The 21,642-nt window shown below is 38.7% G+C and overlaps 1 protein-coding gene across 1 annotated transcript in view; it reads right to left on the reverse strand.

Moving 5' to 3' along the window:
- Snd1 (staphylococcal nuclease and tudor domain containing 1) overlaps window positions 1-21,642 on the reverse strand; it is a 418,031-nt gene that overhangs the window by 359,144 nt on the left and 37,245 nt on the right. Inside the window, exons 3-9 of the mRNA XM_003475164.5 lie at window positions 19,539-19,659; window positions 16,642-16,720; window positions 12,826-12,986; window positions 12,008-12,099; window positions 10,758-10,916; window positions 9,462-9,568; window positions 7,065-7,155 (exon numbers count right to left, since the gene is read on the reverse strand). Of these exons, the coding sequence (XP_003475212.2) occupies window positions 7,065-7,155; window positions 9,462-9,568; window positions 10,758-10,916; window positions 12,008-12,099; window positions 12,826-12,986; window positions 16,642-16,720; window positions 19,539-19,659 (810 nt within the window). The remainder of the gene's footprint in view (window positions 1-7,064; window positions 7,156-9,461; window positions 9,569-10,757; window positions 10,917-12,007; window positions 12,100-12,825; window positions 12,987-16,641; window positions 16,721-19,538; window positions 19,660-21,642) is intronic.

Genomic DNA, 21,642 nt, shown 5'->3' on the forward strand with positions numbered 1-21,642 from the left:
CAAAAGACAAAACAAAACATGCTATGTTGTCCAGCAATTCCACTCCTGAGTGAATACTTAAAAGAATTAAAAATAGGGCCTCAAGGATATTATTTGTACACTCATGTTTACAGCAACATTGCTCATAATAATAAAATACAGAAGAAACCCAACTGTCACCAAGACAAGCTTAAAATGTATGTACATAGAATGGAATATTAAGGGAGGAGATTCTGAAACATTACAATGGAAATAAGAACATCATGTTAAGTGACTTAAACTATTCACAAAGAGTGGTATGATGGTATTTGTATGAGTTAGAGTAGCCAAAATCATAGAAATAGAAAGCAAATGGTGGTTGCCTGGAGCTAGTGGAAGGGGAGGACAGGGGAAGGGACAGTTAATGTTTACTGATAACAGTCTGAGTTGCTAAGAGGAAGAATTCCAGAGATGGAAGACGTACAACAATGTGAACATATACTTAGTATTACTGAAGGACTGGGGATGTAGCTCAGAGGCAGAGCACTTGCCTGGCAAGCATGAGGCCCTGGGTTCAATTCCCATTGTCAGAAGATAAAATAAAGTTTATCTTTAGTATCACTGAATTTAGCCATTGTACTTAACCCTTACAAATAGCTGGCTAAGATAACTAAATTTTGTTAATAGTTTTATTATAACAGAGAAAACTGGGGGGATAAAATCTTGGGAGACAGAGAACTCCATCTAGAACTATGATACTAAATAACTCAGAGAAATGAAACCATAGCCAAAAAAATGATGAGAAATGATTAGAGCAAAACCAAATAAACCTACTGCACCTATTATATCTTGATCTTCAAAGCTGGACCACCCATGCCAGTTAGCTCTTTAGGGCTCCTCAGTAAAGCCCAGAAGAAAGCTTTTTGAGGACAGGAAAAATTTCTAACTCTTTTTTATCTTCTTAAAGTTATCTAGCTTGAGGCTCTGTTTAAGCTACTGCACATGCCTCTCATCAGCCCCAATGCCTCTAATCACCAGGGCAGTGAGACGACACCTCTTGAGGACACACTTCCATATCCCCTCCCCCAGTGATGCTATTCAGGTCTGTGAAATCTGCAATGCCCACAGAACCAGCAGCAGGGACAGGGAAGCCAAGCCACGTGCTCAAGGGACCATATGGCTACAAACAGCACAGATCAGCGAAAACGCCACAGGGAAGGCAGGCAGGGAACTGGCAGGCCACGACAGGCACAAAAGTCTCAGGCAGGCTCAGCTAATCGCTGTGAAGGGAACATGCTTCTCTGCTAACCTGGAGAGACAAGGAGAGCCCTCCCTTGCATTTCATTCCTTAAGAAATAAAACTCAAGTAGATGATGGAAACCAGTCCTTCGGTATGCCACATATATCAAGAAAACACTTTTACTGAGTTTCAGATTTCTCAGAGTGCACCTCTTGGCAAACACTCATTTATATCTTTGCATCAGTTCCAAAAATCAACTATCAGACTCAAGAGCACCCATGGAAGAGGTCAGAGGAGACCCTCTGCAGGCAGTTATGGTTATTTTAGTGGTGCTCTGTATAATATGACACACCCAAAAAAGAGTGAAGAGAAAATTACCATATGCTAAGACTTCACAATCATGTGATCCTCAGAATTTCCTTGTAGGACTTTCAGAATATCTGTGTGAGGGCGCAGATACCTAAGGACATTTTCAGGTTTCCTCAAAAACTTATGGGGGGGGGGGGATGACGACTGGGGATTTAGCTCAACAGCATAAGCGCCTGCCTTGCAAGCAGGCAGTCGTGAGGTTTGATCCCCGGTACCGATAAAAAAGAAAAAGACAAAAAAAAAAAAACAAAAACAAAAAAACTTATGAGGGATTAACAGATACCTTAAAACACAATAAAATGAATACAGAAGTACAGTTGGCTTCTAGGTTATAAAACATAATGCAGATAATTTTTTCATTTTAATTCAATGACGATACCCAGTGTTTTATAAGATTTCAGTGCTCAGTAATTTACTTAGTGAGATCCTGTCTTAAAATAACAAGTATAAAAGGTCTGAAGATGCAGCTCAGGGCAAAGGCCCAGTGTCAACCTTCCACACAACAACCAAATGTTAGCAAACTATGGCCCAATGGCTGGCCGTCTAGTCCACTTTACAGAAACCAGATGGTTCACAAATTCTAGAATATTTTAATGATGTGCTTCTTTCAGAAAAAGTCGGCTAACCTCCATTCTACAAAGTATTAGAAAATAAATACACTTAGAGATACATGCTAGTTACCATTGCTTGCCAAAGGATTCAGAAACTGTCAAATTAAGCTTTCAAGTGGGAATAAAAATGGGACCAAACACAAGGACTGGTTTCAAGTCTCTGTGAGCAGCTTCCAGATTTCAAAATATGTACCCCAAATCGACATGTAGCTTCAACGCTTCTAGCCCAGTATATTAATACTTTATTCTTAAATAAAAGACCCAACCATGGATTAGTATCTAAGAAAAGCCTCTGATCTGAAAAATAAGAGCCCTAAATAATGAAGCAAGGTAAGATATAGAAAGCATGCAGAGAAAATTTCAAAAAACTCAAATCCTCAGAGATCCAGGGGATAATTCAAAGTAACTTTTGGATGTCATTTTTAAGACAGTAACAATAAAAGAGAAATACTCAGAGAACAAATAAAACTCTTAGAAATAAGATACAGTATTATAAATGGAATAAACAATAGAAAAGCTGAAGGACAAATAGGAAATCTAAAACAAAACAATAACAAAAAAACAGATGAAAAATGAGAGGGAAAAACTGGAACTCCAGCACAACATCCAAATAAAAAAAGAGAAATGACTGAAATCAACAAAACATTTGAGAAAAACCTAAAGTACTCCCTTAAAGGTCTAAACATTGAAGCATTATATGCTCACATATGGATAAAATTGCTTCATTGTGAAATGTCAAACTACAAGGATCAAAAAGAACTTGCTAAATCTATCTAAGAAGAAAAAGTAAGTCATAAAAGGAAAAGAATTAGGATGATTTCAGACTTCTAAAGAACAAGTGGGTGATGGGAGACACCTGAACAGCTAAACGACAATGAAGGAACATCTTGATTTCTAAAATAAAATTCCATACCCAGCCAAAGTATCAATTGTATTTAAGTAGGGGATATGAAAGGTCTCAGGAAATTTAGCACTTGAGTACTTTTGCCATGAGAAAAAAGTGTGCCATCAAAATGAAGTACAGGGGCCAGAGATCTAGCTCAGTGGCATAAGCGCCTGCCTTGCAAGCACGCAGTCATGAGTCTGATACCCAATACTAAAAAAAAAAAAAAAAAAAAAAAAGTACAGTAGTAAATCACAAAGAAAAAGCCACAGAATCCAACAAACATAATTTCAATCTGAGAGTAAAGCAAAGAAACTTCCCTGGACAACAGTAAAAGTTCAAAAATGACAGTATCGTAACAGGCAAAATGAGGAACCACTACAAACTGGTGCAGGTCATAGGCTCCAAGCGGTACAGAAGTAGAATTAGCAGACTGAGTCAATCTCTTGACAGATTTAGATACTCAGAGAGCTTGAGAGATGAGAAAAATGTATATGTAAATGTTAAATTATTAACTGCAAGGAACACAAAAAAAATGTACAAGAATTGAAACTCATTATGCTGTATAGCTCTGTGGTTATTAGCATTTGCAGAATAAACACTGAGTACTAATAGAACTGAAATTATGATATAATCATCTTGGAAGGACAGGAAAGAGCACATGTGTCCATATGAGTATGCATATTTGAATGAGAAAATAAAATCTATTTTCTTCTATGTTATGAAGAAAAGGATCTCTGCCTACTACTGAAAAGTTAAGAAATAACAATGGAAACATTGCATTCAGAGACATAGATCAACCAAGATTAAAAGTGGCTGTCACAGCAAAAGAAAGCTGGAATAGGACATTTCCTAATAAGCCTATAGAAATTTTAAATTATTTCGGTCTTAAAAGTAAGGATTTAAATGCTTAAAGCTTCCATGAAGGAACAGTATGGATCGGTACTACTCAAAGTAGCTGACAGTCTACATTGAGGTAAGGAACTTACTCGAGTACAATTATCACCCGGGCATATCACTAAGAACATTGCTGAAAACAAGTTTGTCTTGAGAAAAGAAGCAGTACCTAGACTCACATTCTCAAGTCCTCTATGTCCTATCAAGGTATTCCAAGTAAGACTGGTATAGATCAGCAATTATCATACTTTTTCTAAAAGATATTTCAGGTTTTGCAAGCCAAAACTCAAAGACTTTTCAACAACTCTAATACTCCTGATTCCTGCTGCTGTGTCATAAAAACAGCCATAAGTAATACTGAAATACACATAGCTATGCTCTTATTTTCTCCTGGCACTAGTACTTAATTTCACGTAATTTTCACATGCCAAAAAATGTTTTATCCCTAATGTAAAATCCATAGGCCATATAAAAACAAAATTAAACTGGGCATGCTGGTACACACCTATAATCCCAGCATACAGGAGGCTGAGGCATGAAGATTGCCAAGAGTTCAAGGCCAGCCTGGGCTACATGGTGAATTCAAAGCCAGCCTGAATTACGTACCAAGATCCTGTCTCAAAAAAACAAAGACAGATAGATAGATAGCTAGGTAGACAGAAAGAGAGAGAGAGAGAGAGAGAGAGAGAGAGAGAGAGAGAGAGAGAAGAGAAGAGAAGAGAAGAGAAGAGAAGAGAAGAGAAGAGAAGAGAAGAGAAGAGAAGAGAAGAGAAGAGAAGAGAAGAGAAGAGAAGAGGAAAAAGAAAAGAAAAGAGGAACAGTATAGAGTCAGATTTTACCCAGGAGCCAAAGTTACTCTAGTACAATTATCACCTGTGCACATCACTAAGAACATTGCTGAGACAGGTTAAGAGTATGATCAACTTTGTTTAGAGAAAAAGCTACATCATAGTGTTTCAGGCAGTTTGGGTATTGTAGCTTTTCTTCTTTGTGTTTTTTTTTTTTTGTATGCGTGTTTTTTTCTGTTATAAAAACAAAATTAATACTGAAGGATTTTCAAAACTTAGGAAGTTTAAAATCCTTTAACTACAAATACATTTTTTCTTACTGCTCTCTAAACAAGCCTGTATTCAAATGACCCAAATTTATGTTGAAGGTTCTACAGGAGATCGTTTTTTCCTCATAATCCTCAATCAGATCATTTCTTCAGGCAATCTCTGCTATTCTAACACTGTAATATTGGTGACTCCTCACAATCCTCAATCAGCTCACTTCTAGAAACAATCTCTTCTATTCTAACACTGTAATAAATAAAACTTTATTGTGATGATAAAAGATGTATGCTTCAAGACCTTGAAGTCTTGAATTTCCAAAAATATGAAAGAAATATTCCTACAGTCATCTTCCCCTTTTTTAGTGCTCAAATCTTTGAATATTTAAGACAAAGGCAAAACTATCTGCTCAATCATCTAATGCTCTGAATTTCTTTCTTCTGCAGTCCCTGGGTTACCCAACCTGCAAAGGCTCAAAATTTATCTTCTAGTTTTCTCTACCAATTCAGTTTTCAAAGGGACCTAAGAGACAGACAAGGTGGCACCACATACCCTCGAGGAGATGATGGTGAAATTGAAAGCCTGCCTTCCTTTTTGAGCGAATGGTTATTATCCGGGTAGCCATACTCTTACAGAGAGTAGAGGCACAGATAAATGAGTTTCAGGTACACAGAGAGGAAGATATCAATATCTGAAATGCACAAGGGAGTAACCCACCTGGGGGACCACAACAGTGACTACAGCTAACCTAACAGCTACTTGGACTTTGCCTATTAAAATGTAGAGATTACTTGAGCTCTCTATCTTAGATGTCATTTTAAAAGAATTAGATAGAAGAAAAGGAAAGGAAAGGAAAGGGAGGGGAGGGGAGGGGAGGGGAGGGGAAGGGAAGGGAAGGGAAGGGAAGGGAAGGGAAGGGAAGGGAAGGGAAGGGAAGGGAAGGGAAGGGAAGGGAAGGGAAAGGAAGGGAAGGGAAGAAGCTAATTCCTTCAACACTGCTAAAATTTTATTACTATAAAAAAATTTCAAGATTTTTCAGGCTGACAGTGCCACCTAGTGGTTTTCCATACTATAATCTCATGGCTAAATTTTTGCTTTTGTATGTCCAAGGATAAAGATATTTAACCATTTTTTGCCTATAAAAATTTTTTTCTAACCTCTCTTTTGTTTCTTTTCTTTCTTTCTTCTGTTGTTTTGTTTTTATAGTACTAAAGATCAAACCCAGGGATATTTTATCATTAAGCTACACTCCAGCCTTTTTCTTATTTTAAGACGAGGTCTCACTAACTTGCCTGGGCTAGACTTGAATTTAAGACCATCCTACCCCAGGCTCCTAAGTAGAAGGGATTACAAATGTGTACCACTGCACCCAGCACCAGCCTTTCTTGGTAAAAGTACAACTAGGTTGGAGAACATTATAGCATTTGGGACAGAATAAAGAACAAGTCTACCATTCAAGTTACCAAAACCTGCAACCACACACACACAAAAAGACTAAGAACACTATTGATACAGTCACTTGTCCTATTTAACAGCTCTAGTTCCATTCAAATCAAGACTTATCAGTGAAGGAGAACTCTCAGGGAAAAAGAAAAACTTTAAAAACAGAATGAAAAGGCCTGGGGATATAGCTCAGTGGCATAGCACCTTCCTTGCAAGCACAGTGTACTGAGTTTGATTCCGAGTACCACCCCCGCCAAAAAAAAAAACCCAGAATGAAGAGAAACTTGGGAACATATATCCCTGGAGATAAGGAATATCAGAGAATACCATTTGCTAATCAGGTAAAAAGAATCCCTGATATATGAGAATTATTTCAAGCTGGCAATGTCTATAACTTCAATGACGTTATGTCAATTTATAGTTAGAAACATAAACAATCTAAGCCCCTTGTAGTAGATACACACACACACACACACACACACACACACACACATGTGCAGTCTTGCCTTGAAATATTTAAGAGCAACAGCATTTCTAATTGTTCAACCTCTTGTATTATCACTTGCCTGGCAATGTCCACTCTGCATAACAACATGCTGAGAATGACTCACCTTGGCAACAAATTGCTTGTCCTTTTGGTCCAAATTAGCAGTGGGAGCTACATAGTCTCTCCATATTCTCAGCCTGCGCTCCTTGGCAAACCTGGCAACAAAACAGGATGCAACATCATTCAGACAAAGTCCATTCCATTTGAATCTACTTATCACCATCACCATGGGAACCCTACCCTATCATACAGACCCATCCAGGAGAAAGACTACCAGTCAGATAGACAAAAAGAACACATGAAAATACTCAAAAAGTATAAAGCAAATAGAAAAATTCAAAATACACATGGATTGTAAAATCATGGCCGAGACACAAATCTAAGCGTGCAACTGCTGCGTCTAAACAGTACCAGTCCACCTAGCAAAATCAATTCCTTGATTTATGCAGTATCTTCTGAGTGACTACAACATGGAAGGTGACAAACCTAAGCAAGTGCTCTCTTTAATGGGAAAAAGATACACAAACAAACAAATGTGTGTTTTAAGCATCATAAGCCTGCTCACTTGCCATTTGAATCGTAAGATTATCAGCTAACAAATCCTGTGTGGAAGAACAAAACTGTTACTACAGTGCATCTAAAGAATAACTGAAAAGTAGACAAAGTCCCTATATTGCCAAGTGTTTTTTAAAAAAACATAATGCCAGAAATCCATTTTGACTTGCTAAACTCTGCAGATATTTCCTGAGTCAGAATAAGAGTGGGAAATTGAGTATGTGCAATGAAATCAATAAACAGCTCTCTTAAACTACTTACAACTGAGTGTATGTATGTGCGATGGGAAGGGAACTAGGAACCTTTTCTTTTTTTAAGAAGCACTAAAATGAGAAAAGATAAAACAGGATGTAGTAGTTATAAAATACTTAATGTACTTGCATAGAGAGGATGTAATTTCACCAACAATGCACGTAGCTCAAATAAAGCATGCAAAACAGCAGGCAACTATATATTAAGATATGACTTGCATTCTCTGGTCTAAGTTTGTTTTATAATGATGAGCACTCTCACAAAAAGTCCATAAAATCTTCTACAGATGTTATGAAACACGCAGATACTACTTTAATTGTACTTTCTTCAAAGAGAGGAACTTAATGCTAAAAAAAATTATCAACCAAAATAATAATTTAGAATAATGGACTTGTAGTTTTCTGAATCCCCTCCCCCAAAAAAACAAACGAAACTGTACTAATCATAGACTATTTAGAAGTATTTGAAATGCTGTACTTAAAAATGTTATTGTCTATTGTTATTATAAAACACAGACATAATTACTTTAACAACCATGTCCATTTGTTAGACATGCCACATCAAATGTCCCACATTAAAATCTACTTTCATAAAAATTTGCAAATATATCTGATACAAGTACAGAAAGATATAAAAGACTTAAACAGAATACTAGTTACTCAATTTGCCTTACAAAAATTATAAAGTTGTCAAGATCATTATAATTGAGATGGCACTCTGGCCTTTCCTTAAAAGTAGACTCAAAGTGAAGATTCAAGCTTTCCTGAGTATTATTACCATTAATCTACTCTTGATACCTGCTTTACTTCTTCTACAGACTTCCAACATAGAAATTCACTCAAACATTTACAGATACTTGACACTTGGAACAGCCACCAATCTTTGCAAATTCCATTCTCAGTTTTCCAGAAATAAATTATTTTACATACATTTTAATCACAAGGCACCAAATAAAAAACATGTCAATATATCCCAGAGTTGTACTAGCACTCATACAACTTGGTTGCCTGTCTGTTATAACACATTTTTTTTTTTTAAGCCAGTACTGGATATTGAACTCGGGATCTTCGCAAAAAGCCACATCACCAATTTTGATTTGCCTTTTTTTTCTTTCATAAGACAGTGTCTCGCGAAATGGCGCAGGTGGGATTCAAATTTGTAATGTTCCTGCCTTGGCCTCTAGAAGTCCTGGTATATAAGCCCGATATTAGCTGCCGCTGTGGTCAGCTAAAACATACTTTTACATAAATTAGGGCATCAGGCCTCACAACATGGACCCACAGGCTCTACTGTACCCTGTTCTATCATAGCTCTCTATTCCAGGCTGTTTGACAGTAGCTGACAATGATTTCATCGTCCTGAAATGAGACAATTTCAAATGCCTAAAATTCAGAACATAAGAAAGGAGCTTGGAAAAAATGTTGATCAGGAAACAGTAAAAAAGCAAATCTAAGAATAATGTCTGAGTGAAAAATCAAAGCCCTTCCTACTCAGCGCGGAATTAAACTGAACCTAATGACTAAATGTCACTCCTTTATTGGCTCCTGGTTTCTCAATTCCTTTACTGCATGAAACAGGTACAGACACAACAGGTGAAAGAATACATGGCTAAATTTTTAAGATCTGTGGCAGCAAGGTCCCTGACAGACCTTACCTCTCAGCTGCCCTCAGCTTTTCTGCGCCCCGAGTATAAACTGCAATCGACCAGTCCACACAGCGTGCAAAACCTTCCTTCAGGAGGAGCTCGGTGATGTTGCCATTCTGAGAAACCAGAGGCATGAGAAGCAGACACAGATTAGATTCTGTAGCAAGAAAATTCATTTCTCTAAATTTGAACCCAATGAATACAGCCACAACCCACTGGTTAATTTGCTGTTTTTAAAGCATCTGTCTCATTAAGAAATCACCCCTAAGTCAGGAGACACCACTCTGAGATTTCTCTCAGCATCCTCAGTCAGCTTCAGCACAGAACCCTTCACTTAACAGGAGTAGAATAAATGTTAATGGCATTGAGTGGAATTGACGTTTCAATAGTTCTTGGAGGCAGAGGAGGATGTTAATCTTTAGTAGAGATTATACTTTATTTTTCCCTTCTCTAAGATCAGCACTTCCTTTCCTTTCTATAAGCAGAAAGCTTAAGAATAGATAAAGTGGGAAACAGCAAAAACTTCATTTTTTGCCCAGTGAATTACAATTCTTATTCCATTGTGACACAAAGCCATCTGGCAGGGCACAGCCAGACTATCTGTGCTCCAGAAGAAACAGACATGACCTTGGCACACTCCAAACCAAACCTCATGGCCTTCTAAGCTGCTGTCATGAAAAAATTGTCTCATCAAAAAAGTAACAATAAGTTAATACTGTATTACACACAGGTTACAATGAAAATTCACTTAGTTATCACAAAATAAGATTTCCAAGAATAACCCATCTACCACAGTGTACATTTAGTAAAACTCCTAACAAGCAGCACTGAGAATATGAAGAACCTCATTTCTGCTCGCATTAGACCTAGGATATAACTAGCTAAGACCTGGAATATAGAAAATAATTTTTCTATGCATTCGTTTTCAAGATGGTCTACCAAAATTCTAAAAGTCAGATAGCTGACTTTTAGATCTACACTTGAACCTTACTGATCCTATTCTCCAAGCCAACCCTACTGGAAACTCTAGGATCAAACAGTTGGGGAAGTAAATGATGTAGTTCCTCTTTGCCTTATGAACCCAGTATCATTTGAAATTAATTCTTAAAGGTGAGAAGTTGCAGAGATTTGTCCAATTCCCTAAAACAAATGATATTCCCCTAGAAAATGTCTCAGAGTCATTAGATGGTAATGCCAAGATAGTTAAAGGGATGTTAAACATAGAAGAGAAAAGAAGCAAAGTATTGCTCTTCAAACCCTTAATGCAATGCCAACCCATCAACACAGGCTGCCTGGCACACTCACTGGATGAAGGATGGTACCCAGAATGTTCTGGTTGTGGCAGCTCTCCAGGATGATCTGAACGTCTCTCTGAAGCAGTCGAGACTCGGTGAAAAATTTGGCTTCTGCAGCAAAAGGTTCTGGTGTTTCACTGCCATCTGCTTCCCGACGAAAAGTTGGGCACTAAAAGAAAGCAAGGCAGGTGAGGATCAAAGTCTCTAACTGTGACAGCCAAGTACTCTTGCCTACAGCCTTCCAAAAGACACAAAACCATACACTAAGCTCAGAGAGGTCTGGTATGATGACAAAAACCTGTAATCCCAGGATACTCAGGAGGAAGAGGAGCAGGAGGATTTGTGTTTAAGCCCAACCTGTACAACCCAGTGACAGCCTCTTTAAAAAAAAAAATACACTAAGATCAGAGAAGTCCCAAATCAGCATTTCAACTATTTTAAAACATATCAGTATAAAAGACTGGTAACATCATACTGTCAGACTTCTTGGTAAAGGCAAATAAACCTCCCATTACAATGGGGAAAATCATTTAATTATGTCTAAAAATAGCCCCTAACCAAGAAAAGGCACTAGGCCAGTGCCTGGTTTTTAATACATCCATAACAGGGCTATAATCTTATGTCTCACTGCCAGGCAGCTCTGATTTCAATGTACAAATGTTCCCACTTATACCACCAGTAGTATATGTCTGACTGTCCCATGGGTGGCCTGTGACAATCCCAGCAGATGGTATAAGCTGCCTGAATGGACAGTCAGGCATGTGCCACCAGGGGTACAATCTACCCAATGGGACAGTCATGCATGTGCTACCAGTGTTTCATGCTGGTGGAGATGTATTAATTCCTAATTTTAAAAAATACAAATGGGACCTGGGGATTTAGCTCAGCAGTGTAAGTACCTGCCTGGCAAGTGCAAGGTTGTGAGTTTGATCCACACAAATGGGTATTTTATATGAACACAAACTATATTCAACAAACTTCAGGACCATTTATTTCTCCTCTTCTGGGTTTCCATCCTCAACAATCTCTGAACAGATTACAAGTATTTTCAATTTTAAAAAATAAAATAAAAAGGCTATTAGATCTAATTAGAATCATCCCACTGCAAAGTTCAAAACAAAATAAGCATAAGGGACTCTAGTCAACGTGCCATACTAGGAAGAAATGGTAGATATGAAAACCCCAAGCAGAGGAATCTATCCAACATTGAACATTTCCACAAATTTCATCCCCACTGCAAGGTTCAGGGTATGGTCTGACCTTGATTCCTGACAGCATGACGGTGACCAGGTAGTAATCTGGGAGAAGCAGAGCCCTGACCACACTGCCGTCCCGCACGTGCTCGATGATAGCTGCATGAGAACAAGTAAGTGAGAAACAGCGTGCCAGGATAAACAAAGGCCAAAGAGACTGCTTCTAACCCAGCTCTCCTCCTGCAATCTTAAGAAAGCCTCCCTCTGGGAAATTAGGAAGCACCAGCAGACTATGAAGGTTCACAAAAATGAGTCCTGGAGAATACAAATCAGACCTGCTTCTTTGCTTTCTAAACCTACTGGGAACTACAGCTTATACAAAAGCTTTATTATCCAAAACCTAGGATGCTCCCTGAGTACCAGGTGCCAAGAAAAAATAGTAACAGTACTGATCATATGCTCACTTTACTCACTCTATAGTTAACTAGAAAGGTCTCAACGTAGGATTGAAAACCACACAGTCATAAATTATATGCATATATATTTTAAAACATGTATGCAGAATATTTATTTCTACTTCCAAGTTTCAGGGGAGTTTTTAAGTAGCCTTTTTTAGGAAAGAAGATCCACAGTGTGCAAAATACCAGCAACTGACAACCCAGCAACAGTGCAGGACTAGGTTGTGTTAAATGTGCATGATGTAATTTGTATGAATGGAATTCACTCCCTTTCAAAATGCCATAGTGTTGTTTTACCTTCTGGGTTTGCTTTGAATAATAAATAAGCAAAAGAAAGCCTCACTAGATCTTACAACCCATAAGAAGCAAAAGCAGCAAAGAAAAAGAAGTCACCCTGAGTGTTATCTGTCTTTTCTCACAGTCTCACCATTGACAGGCTTCTGGTGGTGGGAGTCTACAAAGTGTCGCGGGTTCTCAATCATATACTTGAGGTCCCGGATGGTATGTGAGCCGTTCCCCTCACTCCACATCCCTTTCTTTGATGCCTTTGCTTGTTCCTCACATTCTGCAAGCCGATTCTGTTCAGGGCTGAGACATAAAAAACATGTAGTTATTGAGTTCATGAAACAAAAACATGCCACTCAGCTTCTTCCACATCTTCACCCCTGGGATTAGCTCCCAAAGCATGTTTCAGACCCATAGCATAAGATACAAGCCTATAACCAGAAAATCACCATAAATGCAATTTCCAGACCCCAAACTTGTTCCTTCAAAGGACAGATTAGATTCTGAGAGTATTTAATGAGACGATCTAAAGAACACACTCTTGGTCCTGCCATGACCCTTGAGTAAAGAGAACTAGCAGCTCGTGGTGAGCTGCTCCAGAGGGAATAGCCTCCTTTAATCACCCCAGATTCAGGAACTAGTCCAGAACAGCACAGCAGGATACAGTGCAGCAAAGGTGACTGAGAACCACCCTCACTCTCCCTCACTGCCCTTCAAAGGCTGTTCAGATAATTCTGACCCCAAAGTACTTATACATTCAGCAAGGCAAGCTAGGCAATGATGGTTTAAAAATGGAGCCTCCTCCTTCATTCAGGCAAGAAACCAAACTACATAACAGAGCAGCAAAAAGTCAGTAGATCAAAACAAGTTATGGGGGACAGGGATATAGCTCAGGGGCAAAGCACTACCTGCCTGCCAAGTGCAAGGTCCTGAGTTGGATTCCTAGTACCCCCCCAAAAAGCTAGAAATGGCTCTTCTTCCTTCCTCATATATATGTGTTAAATTTAGGAAGCAATGAACCACAAGACCTTTGCAGTCACAAACACCTGGTACCATCATAAACTGGATCACCTCTCACATGCATCAGTGCAGATTTCTAAGCAGCAATGACCAGCCATTGCTCATGCCAAAAGTCTTCAGTACCTATCTTTCTTCCCATCACCCAAAAGTTAACTACAATCTCACAGGTCCAAATTCACAGCCAAAGTTAGATGAAAAAACGTAGCAAAAAATTGTAAAAGCAAACACACAAATGAGAAGAGACTCCGTATCTAGAGAGACTGGTACTCCCACAGAGATTTTTTGCTGTGGGATTTTTTACATTCTGTTTTGCAAACTGCATTCCCCCAAAACACTGCAACAGTAATCATGGCAGTAATTGTCCTTAAGTTAAAACTGTGGCATGCTTCCAAAAACATCACCTAAAACAAACCTTTTAATTCACCAAATTCCCACATGTACACAACACCAATTACACAGTCCAGCAAATGTCTCTGTGCAATCAGAAAGCACCACAGAAATATATAGTGAAATGTCTTGGTCCCAAAGTCTATGAAGGCAAAAAAATGCAAAAGATGTATTTTGCCTTTGCTCCTCTCATTATTGGCACACCTCATGTAAATATTTATCCAAACCCTTTCTGTCAACTACCACAGTCATATAACACAACAAAGACTTAATGATTTAAAAAGCATGTTTATAGCCTCTAAATTACTGATGTAGCATATCACTTTTCAGAGACTAAAGTGTTAATTAAAGCCAGCTGCAATCCACGCTGTTGAGAGATAACACCAGTGAACTTGAGCATGATGCATGCATTATGAATCTTGTATACCTAACACTTCCTTCTAGTAAATTCATATTACCAGCATCAAAACAAATACATTTTACCTTATTAAGTATCTATACATTCACAGGATAGTCTTAAAAGGCTAGAGAGAAAACTTTCTTGACTAAAAGAATCATAATCTTGTCAATTTCTCCAGATTCTAAGCAGATTTTGCTCTGAATCCTGTTTATCATGCTTTATTTTTCAATGCACAATTCCTTGTACCAACATGACATCATATATCTGTTTATTGTCTATCTTCCACTAGAATGTTACCACAGTCTAAGACTGTTCACTACTATATTCTCAATAACTAGAATATAGGTTGGTACACAGTAAGTGCTCAATAAATATTTGAGTTTGGACGAATGGAAAAATACTCCAGAAATGAAAATCTATAAGACTCAAGAATATGAAGAATACAACCGACTTTTCTCTAGGTCCATTTTTAAAGGAAGTACACATACCAAAACCAATGTTGCACAGCAAAAGAATCTACCAATGGGTTAAAGAGACAATTCATAGGGTGGGAAATTTTTTTTACCAGCTATTCCTCAGACAAAGACTAACATCTAGAATATACAAAGAACTCAAAAAAATCAGACATACCCCCAGCCAAATTTAAAGACCCATCCAAAAATGGGCATCTGAAATGAACAGAAACTTCTCAAATGAAGTATTACCAATAGCAAATAAATATATATAAAAAGTTCAGTATCATTAGTCGTTTGAGAAATGCAAATTAAAACAATACTAAGATTCCATCTCACTCTAGAAAGAATAACTATTATCAAGAAACAGCCAAAATATAGCTCTGAAGCACACCACCTGCCTGACAAGTGACGAGGTCATGAGTTCAATTCCTGCTACCAAAAAATAAAAATAAAAAATAAATCAAGCCAGGTGTGGCGGCACATGCCTGCAATCCCAGCACGTAGGAGGCTAAAGCAGGAGGATCACTGCAAGTTTGGGACTAGCCTAGGCTACAAAGAGAGCTCAAGGCCAGCCTGAATTACATAGCGAAACCCTGTCTCAAACAGACACACACACACAAATAGGAAGGAAGGAAGGAAGGAAGGAAGGAAGGAAGGAAGGAAGGAAGGAAGGAAAAAGAAAGAAAGAAAGAAAGAAAGAAAGAAAGAAAGAAAGAAAGAAAGAAAGAAAGAAAGAAAGTCAACTAGTAACAAATCCTGATTCAGCTATGGGAAAAAGGAGCCTCTCTCAGCTGTTGATGGGAGTGTAAGTTAGTACAAACAATATCGAAATCAGTATTGAGATTCCTTAAAAATTTAAAACTACAGGTTCTGCTCCACAAGCTATTACCCTACTTGGTATCTTCCCAGAAGAGTTAAAGGCACTATACCACAGCAATATATGCACACCCATATTTACAGTAGCACAATTTATAACAGCTAAATCTTGGAAATAGCCTAGATTCCCATCAACGGATAAATGGATAAAGAAAACACAGGGTAGTTAGGTACAACAGAGTACTACTCTGCCATAAAGAAGGATAAACTCAAGATATTTTTAGGTAATGGATGCATTTTGAGATCATACGTTTAACTGAAATACATGTTTAAATATATTGTTTAAATATATTGTTTTCCTTATGTGTGAAACCTAAAAGGTGAGTAAGGACAAATATGGATGACAACACATCTAGGAAAGTAGGAAGAAAGTGTTCAAATGGGAAGGGATCAAGGGAGGGGAAGGGAGTGAGGAAAGGAAAGGGAATAGGGATAAAAAATTTAGAAGAATGGCAGGAAAACAATAGAAACAATATTTTGTGAAGAGAAAGGGGAAGACGGGATTGAAGTGAGGGCAATGGGAAAAAAAGAAGATATAATATGTAAAGGTACAAATCTCCTATGATAAATGTGATCATTTTATGTCCAAAGTATAACAATGAAATTAATTTTTTTAAAAACCATCAATGAACATTGATTGATAGCATGGTTCAAAATAATCCATTGGCAAAAGTACCCCAGAAACCACAAAAGCACATTAGATTATCCACTTCATATGAGGGAGCAGGAATAAAAATATAGCACAGCCAAGTTACAGCTGACTAGTCAGTCTTGCTTGATGTCTCAAAAAAGCAGGGACAGACGAGTCCTGCATACTTACTTATTAGCTCTCATGCCTTCTCGCCGGGTGGCCAAGCCTTCTGCAACCAATGACTCTGCAATATTTTCCCCATTAGTATCTGAGGAAGAAAAAAGCGATATTAAACCAAAGATTCCCACCTGCCTCCACGAGCAACAATGCTCCAGCAAAGGCCCCTCTACACTCAGCTCTTCAGAGAATGGTGCTGCCAGAAAGATGGACAGACACTGAGGCAGGACTGGGCTTCCCAAATGTCTAATCTCCTGGACTCAAAGGCCTGTCAATCTTCTCAGGACTTGTTTCTAAATTTCCAGGGTATCTTTCAGGCCAAAGGTAATCTCAGAAACCACGGGAGACTGACAAAAAGTAAGACACCAGCGACAGGCAGCTCAAGAGAGTACAAAGCAGTGACTAAAAGAGAAGCCTGGAGCAAAACACAAATCCAGCTGCTTAATGGCTTAGACAAGATCTCTCGGCATCCTAATTTACTCACCTCTAAAGTGAGGAGATCACTTGCCTTGATGGGTTCTTGTGAGAATTAAATAATGTGCGTAAATCAGCAAGCACAGCGCCAAGTGAAAGGCAGGAATTAGGGAAAGTTAGTTCCCTCTCCTTGTTCCATCAGATAGACACATTCATTAAAGGCTGTCTATCATGCTTTATGCCAGAAAGTAATCCTCTCCATGATGTCCTAGTCTCTGCTGTAGGAACATACGTAGACAAGCGACCCTACTTGAGAATAAACCATCTCTTGCTCTCACACAGATAGTGAGAGAACACTGTCTAGATTTCTAATCTCTCACACAGGCAAGAAAAATGAAGTTAAACATAAAACTCAATCTGATTAGGTTCTACCCCAGCACTTGAAACATTAATTGCATTTCCATACTATTGAAAAAGCTTTCAGGTTCAATATATTCTCTTAAATCTTTGCTTGTCAGCTGAAACGATAAAAGAAGACATCTATGAGGGAATCGCTGCATTAAAAATCTATAATATGGCAGAGAACAAGTCCTGGATAAATGGAAACACAGCAGTGTAGCTGATAGGTAATGTCAGCACAGAAAAAAATACTGTAAGATTTATATTCAGTCCACTACACATCAACTTCCACAAGAAGTAGCAAGTTTACACACAGACACTCCCAAACCCAAACTAATGTCTCGTTACACTGCTCACATTTTTGCAGAGACAAACCGTACAACCTTCTCTACTAAGAAAAACTGGGGTGAATTTATACTAAGAACAGCTCAATTCTGAGCTGAAAATGGATCAGCCAAAACTGTCCACTAAGATCAGACTCAGACTTTACTAATGCTGGTGAAGATTACACTGGTACTGGTACTTCAAGCAAGGACAATCCCAAAGAGTAGAAGAAAATTTCATGTGAAGAATGCAACAGGATTAGAAGTTAAGTACTGCAGTGTCAAGAGGTGTGGGGCAGAAAGAAAGAAGTCCAAGTACAGGCGAGATAAACAGCCAGCCAACTGATAAGGCACTCAGTGGTTCTCAGATACTTTTTTGGCATACAGGGCTCTAAGACGGCCCACTTCTAAAAAGTGAGCACTACAAAACTACTTCAAAAGGCTATATATGCCCCTAAACTGAACCCTCAAGGACACAACAAAATGTGAGGCAGGAAACTGAAATAACCATGTGAACCAAAGATCTCATTCCTGCTTACTACTTATCAAATTATGACTCTAGTCAAGTCATAATTCAGGGATAGTATGCAGATCAAGTAGACGACAATCTTCACTTCAAAAGTCAAGACTGATCATTTATTTCTCTTTAGTAAGTTCTAGGCTGACCACTAACTCTACCATTCTCACCCATCATGAAAAGAGTTAACAGGACATTGGACAAGATACTCCAAGGTCATTCCCAATTCACTTCTTAAATATTTCTACAGTCAAAATCAGTCTTCCCGGATGTCATATACTGGCATTCAACCCTGTTCATTTCTCTAGCACTGACTATCCAAGACAAGTAGATTACCTGAAACAGCTAAATTGTATGAGATTAGGAAGCTGTTTTTGTTTTACTTGGATTACAGGATTGTACTACTACACCCACCTGAGTAAGTAGGGTTTCTTTTGTTTGTTTTCTATTTTTATTAAAGAATCACAAGAATAACCTCCGCAACAATTAAAAAAAAAAGTTCATGCTCACCTGACTGCTTTCTAAAGAACATTTTAAGTTTTTTTTAATGTCTTATTATCTATTCAAACTCATTTCCCAGTCTTATTTTTTTCTGTACTTAATCCAAAGAAAACTACGATATTTAATATCCCTGAGCTACCTGGTTCAACTAAACAATAGGCATGTGAATGTGCACACACACACACATACACACACACACACACACACACACATATTCAGTTCACAGAGTGAGGTCTAGGAGACTTATATGCACCATCTTTAAAACAAAGAAAGTAGGCTCTGACAGGTACACAATGAGAAAGCCGGAACTGTAACTTACATGTTCTGTTAGAAAATACGCAGCCTGCAAAAAACTCTCAACAGATCTTCCACTCCTCAAGTCTCTTGGAAGAGAAGAAAAGCCACAAGAAAAAAGGAACTAGAGGATGCAACACATTAGCACTCCTACCTAGAAGCACAGAGCCACTGAGTTCATGAGCTGGTAAACAAAAGAAGAATAGGAATACCATGGCGTACATCTACATGATGTACATCTACAACATACATCTACATGAAGCTGAGACAGCAGCACAGGGTAACAAGGAGCACCTATGCGCCACAGCCAGCCCCCTGAAGCATTTCCAGTGCCACCACAGCGAAGCTTCCTAGAGCGACATCTACCCAAACCCACTCTGTCCCCCCTCCAAATGAAACCAACCCTCAGAGGAACTTTATAGACTCCAAAAGAGATGAGTCTGCTCCTGCTCAGTGCTCACCTTTTCCAAGGTAGATCATACCATACTCTCGCCCCTGGGGAGTTTTGTTTTCTATCGTGAAACACACTTCTTTCCCAATCAGCTTCTTGCGAAGGAACTCTCGAGCAGGGAATGCCCAGGGCTAGAAGAAAAAACAAGGACGTTAGAACTGCCTTTTCCAGACCCCTACCAGCATTCAAGAAACTTCATGTATTCCATAAACATCTGAGTACCTACTGCATCCAGGCCCTGCGCCTGGCATGCAGAAAATGAAAATGAAATGCATACAAAGCGGCTTACACACGTAGGGGCCTTATAAAAAAGCAAAGTCTAGCAGGTCCTAAAAACAGCTTCCAGACACTGGCGGCAGCACTTCACCCCATCACTATCTGTTCAGTTACAGCTCACTTTGTGCATAACATTTGCCAAGACTTTACAGCACTTAAAATGTGCCAGCCACCACTCTTAACTGTTTTCTATATATCAACCCATTTCCTGAAATGGGAAGTCAGGGCTCCACAAGAACCTAGGCAGAAGGACATCATAAATAACAACTATCACCTCCATTTGTTTGCCTCTTTCCAATTTACAAGCACTTTCCCTGAAACCAATTCAAGGCATAGGTGGAGTCAAGACAGGATTTGGGGGTTATTATTTCAGAGTGAATCCTCTGCTCAAGTAAGAACCTTATTTATGTCATTTTTGCCACCTTTTGAAGGACAGCAACAGATGAGGTACAGACCTCAAACCAGCTCATTCCTCTCTACTGTCTAAAGACTTTACAGGTCCTAGAATCTTGGCAGGAAAACAGTAACAGCCACTTACAGGGACCACTTTGAGAATGGCAATTCTTGTCTCTTACCTGCTCACAACACCAACAGGGCGGGAGGGGAAACAACACATACCCACAATGGGAAGCCACGTCTGTGATCAAGATAAGGCACAGACGGTTTACCCTATGCACACACCACCACTCCTCCTAGGATATTTAGACAAAGAGAGACATCTCCTGTGATGCAAAATAAAAATGAAAAGGGATGGAGTAACAACTCAAGGAGTATATGGTTAGTAGAAGCCACCTGCTAAAAAACTGCAAAGTATAAAAGAGGCCTCCCCTTTCATAGTACAATATGCATACAGTAAGAGATTGCCTCTTAAATTACAGTCTCTTAAATCAGACTGTACACAGGAAAAGATGAACAGTACATTATTGGTTTTTTTTAAAAAAAAAAAAGCCTCTGCTAATCTTTTTGGTCCATGAAGATTAGTCCATGGAGTCATGCAACAAGCTTTTCTAAAACCAAAGCAGATATATGACTTCTCAGAAACCAAAACCAATGGGCTTGCAGTCATGGACGGCAAGTCATGAAAACATGAGCCAGCATGAAAAACAGTGCCGTTACCCAACTAGTATTTAAAATTCAGCAACATACTCCATACTTAAGAGACGTATGCTAATGCAAGTGCTCCTAAAGGAAGACAAGATGTTGGCAAAAATTCACTTACCAAGAATCAGTTCACAAGGAAATAAATCTCTAACCCCTACACTACAGAGACTCCTCTGATTTCAACCTAGCAGGCAGAAGCTCTTGAAAAGTTCCTAAAGCTTGCTGAAGGAACACCCTTTTAGGATCTCATGTTTCCCAACATGAGAGTCACTGGCTAATATGACAAAGTCACACTGGAAGTCTAGAAACCGAAGGGGGGAAAAAATCACCTAGTTTCCGCCATCTTCCTTTCCAAAACCAACCTTCTCAAATTGGGTAGGCAAATTCTGTATCTGGACAATATAATAGCTAAGAAAAAAGGCAATCAGGAGCTTCATTACGAAGGAAAGAAACTGATCAGGAAGGCAGGCAGGCAGGCAGGCAGGCAGATAGGCAGGCAGTTTGGAAAGAAGGAAGAAAGAAGTGAAACGATGGGATGGGCAAGGCAGCATTCTGAGAGTAAATTCTTTGTAGAATTGAGGTCGGAGCTTCTATTATATTCACAACATCTAGGTAGAAGGCTATCTGTCCAAACAGAACTTTCCAGAACAACCCTGAAAGGCAAATATACAACAAAACACCCAAAGTGTTTACCAAGAGATAGAACGGCCTAGTAGAAAAAATAATTATAGTCTACG

This window comes from Cavia porcellus, unplaced genomic scaffold (assembly GCF_034190915.1).
Source record: "Cavia porcellus strain 051 isolate PalLab524CR breed Dunkin Hartley unplaced genomic scaffold, mCavPor4.1 scaffold_2, whole genome shotgun sequence".
Taxonomy (NCBI): Eukaryota; Metazoa; Chordata; class Mammalia; order Rodentia; family Caviidae; genus Cavia; species Cavia porcellus.